Source organism: Echinops telfairi, unplaced genomic scaffold (assembly GCF_000313985.2).
Source record: "Echinops telfairi isolate 266 unplaced genomic scaffold, ASM31398v2 ScPeMD7_443;HRSCAF=831, whole genome shotgun sequence".
Taxonomy (NCBI): Eukaryota; Metazoa; Chordata; class Mammalia; order Afrosoricida; family Tenrecidae; genus Echinops; species Echinops telfairi.
In genome coordinates this window covers 76,302,725-76,309,026 of record NW_022104341.1, presented here as the reverse complement: position 1 = coordinate 76,309,026, position 6,302 = coordinate 76,302,725, and the positions used below count along the sequence as shown (strand labels likewise).

At 42.2% G+C, this 6,302-nt stretch overlaps 1 protein-coding gene across 1 annotated transcript in view; it reads right to left on the bottom strand.

Moving 5' to 3' along the window:
- LOC101661269 (calreticulin-like) overlaps positions 1 to 6,302 on the bottom strand; it is a 26,818-nt gene that overhangs the window by 2,127 nt on the left and 18,389 nt on the right. The window contains exon 8 of the mRNA XM_004699666.1: positions 2,822 to 2,914. Coding sequence (XP_004699723.1) covers positions 2,822 to 2,914 — 93 coding nt within the window. The remainder of the gene's footprint in view (positions 1 to 2,821; positions 2,915 to 6,302) is intronic.

Genomic DNA, 6,302 nt, shown 5'->3' with positions numbered 1-6,302 from the left:
CGGTTCCCTCTTTCCTACCCATTCTCCCTTTACCCTCCCTGTTTTGCCACTCACACCACTGGTCCTATAGGGCTCATCCGTCCTGGATTCCCTCTATTTTCAGTTCCTATCTGTACCAGTGTACCTCCTCTGGTCTACTGGCTATCATTCTTGTCTACTTCTTCTCTTCCCTCTCATTCCTCTGCTCACTGCAATCTGCTTCCATCTAGTCTTTAACAAAACTGTTCTTGCCAAAGGTAAACACAGACTAACACTTCCACCAGCTCCACCACTCCACCAGGACTTTCAATCTTTTGAAGCTTTTTTTACTCGACGACCACTTTTCTCTTTGTCCAGCTTAGATTCTATTGTCTATCATAGTCACTCCCTTGTAAACACTCTCAATTCCCTTGCCCATCGTTCCCTTAGTTTTCAAACCCTCAACCCTAGTTTAGCTCTACTCTCCATGGCTGTACGTTAGTGGAAAAATAGTTAAAGAATATTATGCGATCAGACTGATTGATCTTATTGTAAATTCATGATAGCTGAACTCAAGTGAATTGTTGGTGCAAGTCAGTGAGTTTATGATATTTCTGTGCTTGATTCACTTTCCTTCTTGGATAAGTTTTTTTTTTAACCTCATCTCTCTTCTCAAACTTCCAACATATCTCACTCTAAGTGGTTGGCAGTATTTCTTATTTCTTAATTAAAAGAAATGTCCCTCATACTCCGTGGCGGCCATGGTTGTTCACTGCTCAGATCTCCTTAGAGGAAGAACTTACTACTCAGTTGTGGGGAGTGAAGTGACCTGACTGCAGGGTGGTCCTGGGGGTCCACCTCAGCATTTGTACTCAGGCCAGTCTTTGGACCAACAATGGAGTATGGTGCAGGATATGAGGACATGGCCTTCTCCAACATGGGATTCCTCCTCTAGCAGTCTCTGTAGTCCCACTGTAGCTCCATCGGGATGGCAAGGTTTTCTGAGAGCTGTTTTCAGCCTGCTCCCTTCCTGTTCTCATTTTATAGGTATCAGACTTTCCTGCCTAGTCCTGCTCTCTCTGCACTTTGTCTCCCCCGGGTATTACCCCCAATAGGCTCTCTACATTTCTAAATCTATCTTGCACTACTTCCTATAGAATGCATTCTCACATTCCCCTTCTACCACATCTACCCACATATCTGCATTCATTCTTATATACTCAGTCTTTACATCCATTGAAAGCCAACTGTCTTCTTGTATACTGTATTTCTTCCATTCTTTTAAAAAATATCGTGTTTTAGAGAAAGTTTGTATATCAAATCAGGTATACAATTTTTATACTAATTTTCCATGATGCTGATTTACCATTTTCATAATGTTTCAGCATTCTCATTTTTATTTTGTTTATTCTGTTCCCATTGATTCAACTTCCTTGCTCCTCTTTGCCTGCTCATCTTTGCTTTGGGGTAACTGTTGATCATTAGGTCGCATATAGTTGATTGTTCAAAAGGGCACATTACTTATGGGTCATATTGTTTACTTATAAACCAATCTATTGTTTGACTGAAAGGTAACCTCTGGGAGTGGTTTGAGTTCCAAGTTCAAAGGGCATCTTAGGACAACAGTCTTAGGGGATCTTCTAGTCTCTATCAGTCCAATCAGTCTAGCTGGATTTAGGAATTTGAATTTTATTCTACATGTTCCTCCCATTACATCCAGGACCTTCACTACGGATTACAAGTCTGTGTAAAGAAATCCAAAATCTTCGTCACTGGAACAGTAGAGCACATAATGATAAACGGAGAAAAGATGGACGTTGTCAAGAGTTTCATCTTGCTTGGGCCCACCATCAATGTTCATGGCAGCAGCAGCCAAGAAATCACACGACACATTGCATTAGGTAAATGAAAGACCCCAGGAACTGATGCCTTCAAATTGTGATATGAGTGAAGGACACTGGAGATGCTGTGGGCTATCAGATGGACAAATCTGTCTTGGAAGAACTATAACCAGAATGCTCCTTTCAAGTGCGGCTAGTGAAACACCATCTCAGATACTTCGGACATGCTCTCAGGAGAAACATGGAAAAGGACCTCATGCTTGGTAAAGGGGAGGATCACAAACAAGAGGAGGACCCTCGAGGGGATGGACCAACTCAACAGCACCCAGCAACCACAGCAGCAATCAATCAGAATAGACTCGGGGGAGCAGGTGTAGATTTTTAGTCTTGCTTAGCTAGTACACTGATTCGATGGCAGTGGGTTTAGTTTGGCTTGGTTTAGTAGGGTACTGATTCAACCTATTGGGTAATCAAGTACTGGTCCTAAACCTACTTGACTGAGTCTTCCTGCAGAACCAGGAAGTCTGGACTGGAGGATGTCACCATTTGTCCTTCCAAGTACCACCCCACCCAAGAATTACTCCTGGAGGAGCCATGGGGTGGGAAAACAACACCATCAACTTCCTTCTAAGCCACCGATGTCAGAAACGGGCTCAGTGGCTTCATTTCTGGACACAACAGAAACAGCATGAGTTCTGGGTTCAAATTCTAAAGCAACAAGTTAAAGACTGGCTGTGAATGACCTCAGGTGATTTACATATACCCTCTGAATTCAGAAACCTCTGAATCTCAGTTCCTAGATTTAAAAAATTAGAGTATTGTCTCTACCTTCCTTAGTTTTTAAGGGCTAATTTTTGCAGTGCTTACGGAGTCTACTGCAAAGAATGCGAGTTCCTTCTACCTCCCTAGGTCACGCTATCAGTAAATGAGACAATGATTGTAAACAGATTTAGAAAATGCAGAAACTGTGAGCAACTAGCTGGAGAGTCACATCTGGAAGTCAGAGTGGGGGAGCTCCTTACTTTTCTTATTCCCCAGGTTTTGTTTCCAACCTCTTCAGCAAACTCTTCATCATTCGTAAGAAGAAAATTGTCAAAGATGCTGCCAGATTTTACCTGTTAAAATGAAAATAAAGTGATTATTAAGACTAATGTGTTCCATTAATATTTTGCATGGTATGCACCTAAATGTTAAAGGTGTTAAGAATCACCTAGAGTCCCTGTTAAGTGCAGATTCCCAGAGCCCAGGCCAAGAGGTGTTTATCAATAGATTAAGAGGCGGTTAGGGAATCAAAGAGTGCTAACAATTCCAGTTATCCATTGCCATCAAGTTGATTCTGACTCGTGGTGTTCCCAGGGATGTCAGAGTAGAACTCTGCTTCATAGGGTATGCAATGGATGATTTTACCAAGTAGCTTGCCAAACTTTTCTTACTTGTGTCTCTGGGTAAACTGAAACATCTTCTTGGTTAACAGCCAAGTACACTGACCATTCGCACCACCCAAAGACTTCCTTCCTGAGATCACATGTGTAGGCATTGAGTCCCTTTCAATTCATAGTGACTCTGTAGGACAGAACAGCACTGTCCATAGGCTTTCCAAAGCTGGAATCTTTACAGAATTGGACTGTCACACCTTCTCCCCCCTCCGAGAAGCTGTTGGGTTTAACCTTTCGGTTAGCAGCGGAGCACTCACCCATTGTGTCACCAATACTTCTTAATAATACCAACCCCCAACCAAGCCACTGCCATGGGGAGAATTCCCACTCCCAGTGACCCCGGGTAGAGTTTCCAAAACTGTACATCTTTACAGAAAGCCTCATCTTTCTCCTGAAGATTGGTGGATTTGAACCACTTACCTGACGGTTAACAGCCCAACACTTTCCCGTCAGTGCCACCACAACTCCATCCTTGATAGTACAAAGGATCTGAAATGCTACACTGCCCCAGTGACGCTTACTCATATCAACCAATAGAACAGAGTAGATTCTGGGAGATTCTGAGAAGTCATTTAATAAGAGAATAATAGGAGCAGAAAGCCTCATCTTCCTCTCTCAAAGCCCTTGATGGTTTTGAACTGCTGACCTTGTGGTTAGCAGCCCAACTCATAACCTTCTATGCTACCAATGACTAGATGGCAGTGAATGTGGTGTGTTTTTGAGCCTTAGAGATCTGCCCTCAAAAGATGCTAATTTATGGTTTACCAGGTTCTGTGAGTCAGAATTAACAGGATCCCAGTGAGTTTGGTGTTTGGTTTGGGTCTCTTCAAATATCTTAACATCGCTTTAAAGAGTTGAGAAGATACATCGATCACTCTGTGACACTTCGTATTGGAGACCAGGGCTCTTGCTCAGCTCAGATTGACAGCATCTACCAGGATACTACTTAGAAATTGTCCTTTATGATTTTCTCTATAATATAATCAGAAAAACTAAGCATATTATGGATAAAGTTTTATGAGAAAGGCAAACTTAATTTAGAGTCTCTAGAATTGATCTCCTGAACCTTATTTTTCCATTGAAAAGATGATTAAATCAGCAGTATAGCGTAGTTTCAGTGTTTGCTGATTTGATGATAGAGGAACTCCTTGAAGGAACTGAGATTCAGAAATTTCTGAGTCTCAGGGGGTATATATAAATCGTCCAAAGTCACGCACAGATAACTTGCTATGTGGTCAAATAAAAGAGCTCACAAGTCAGGGAGTCAGACAGACCAGCTCAACTGCATAATAGCTGAGTAACCTTAGGTAGGTTGCTCCACCTCTCTGAGGACATTCCCTCATAAGTGGAACAAAGAAAATAATAAATCCTTTGCAGTGTTCTCATGGGAATTAGAGATAATATATGCATAGCAGTGTCAATGACTGGTAGATAATAGTCACTCAATAAATGGCAGTAGTCATTATAACTTTTTAGTATCTGGGTAAGTTTCAAAAGGAGAATCATGCCATAATTGTTATCAGTGGACTGATAAGTCAAAGTGTAACTCGTGTGGGAGTAGCTGTGTGACCAAGAAACAGTAAGCAGCACGAGTTATTGTGCATCCCTCCCCCAGACTTTGGACGGTTCTTGCCTTACTCTTTTGTGGCCTAAAAAAAGCTCCTGTTTTTTAATAAGAAAGACTTTTATTTAGGTCACTTCACTCCAACGACTCTGTCTCCAAGAGAAATACAAATTGCAAATGACAAAATAACCACTTTGAATAGATTATTTTGTGCTGAGCCATTCCTTTTCCTGTGTTTTTTTTTTTAAATCTGTTTTAATCATTTGTTGTGCAACTTTAAAATACTTCCTTTCCTTCAGAATTTTTTTCTTTCAAGTTGTCAGCGGTCTTGGTTAGAGGCCCACCCATTTGCTGCCTCTTCCAACTTCCCTGTTTCCACAAGAATTGTTTCTAGCTCTCCCACACCCTGACACTTCCCTTCAGTATCCCTTTGGTACCATCTTCCACTTCTCAACTCTTGGCTCTGCCTCTTACCAAGAATCAGGACAGAGGATGCCAACCCTGCTTCCTAAACTTACTACTGGAGTGGCCTTGCTCTGCTACTCAGATCCTCTCTTTGCCTCCATAGTTTCACCTGCAAAACAGAAGCAACCTGCTTTCTTCATAGGCTGGTCAGAGGTAAAGAACACACTAGAAGGAGCTTTGTTAAATGAAAGAGTCCTAAAGCCCTAAGGAATAATTACAAAGTGACTTCATGGAAAGTTACCTGGTTTCTTGAACTATTACATATTATGAAGAATAGAGGTCTGAGCTCTCATTAGCTATGAGACCTTGAGAGACCAAGTCACCTCTTGGATTCCTCAGCTTTCTGATCAGTGAAGTGGAGATGGGAAGGCTTCACAGGGCTGGAGTTTAGACCATAACATGCTTTCCAGTTGGTTAGACTATCTTCATTGCATTTTGCATTAATATTGCTGGTGAAAAGATTAAGTGCTCAACTGCTAACCAAAATAAACCTAGCCAGTAGCTCCATAGGAGAAAGTTGGTGATCTCCTCTAGTAAAGATGACCACCTAGAAAACTTTACGGGTGGACTTCCAGCAAGATGGTGAGCTGGGAAGACATGCTACACAGACTCACTACAACAATGACAAGAGAGATCAAAGGAAACCGATAGATAGTAATCCTGGAACTCCGAGGAAAGAATAGAGAAGTAGATCGAATGTTGACTAGAAGAAGCTGAATGAAAGTGGGATGGTAAATAGACTGGTGACTTGTCAGCTAGCCTGATATCGCAAGATCATCTTGAACTTTTGCAAACAGCAATCCATCCAGACAGTAGCCAGGCACACAGGAGGCTGATGAAATGGAAGATGGGATCCTCCCTTCTTCCCTACAGCCTCCTGGTGACCAGAAGCATGGGCAGCCCTAACCTTCACTCACCCAGTGACACCCTTAATGTGCAGATCCTGCTCTGCCTAACATCAGAGCCACACCCTCACAGGCTAGGTACCAGGACCATGACTCTTGCATCTGGAGGCACCTTAACTTCCTCTCATCTGAC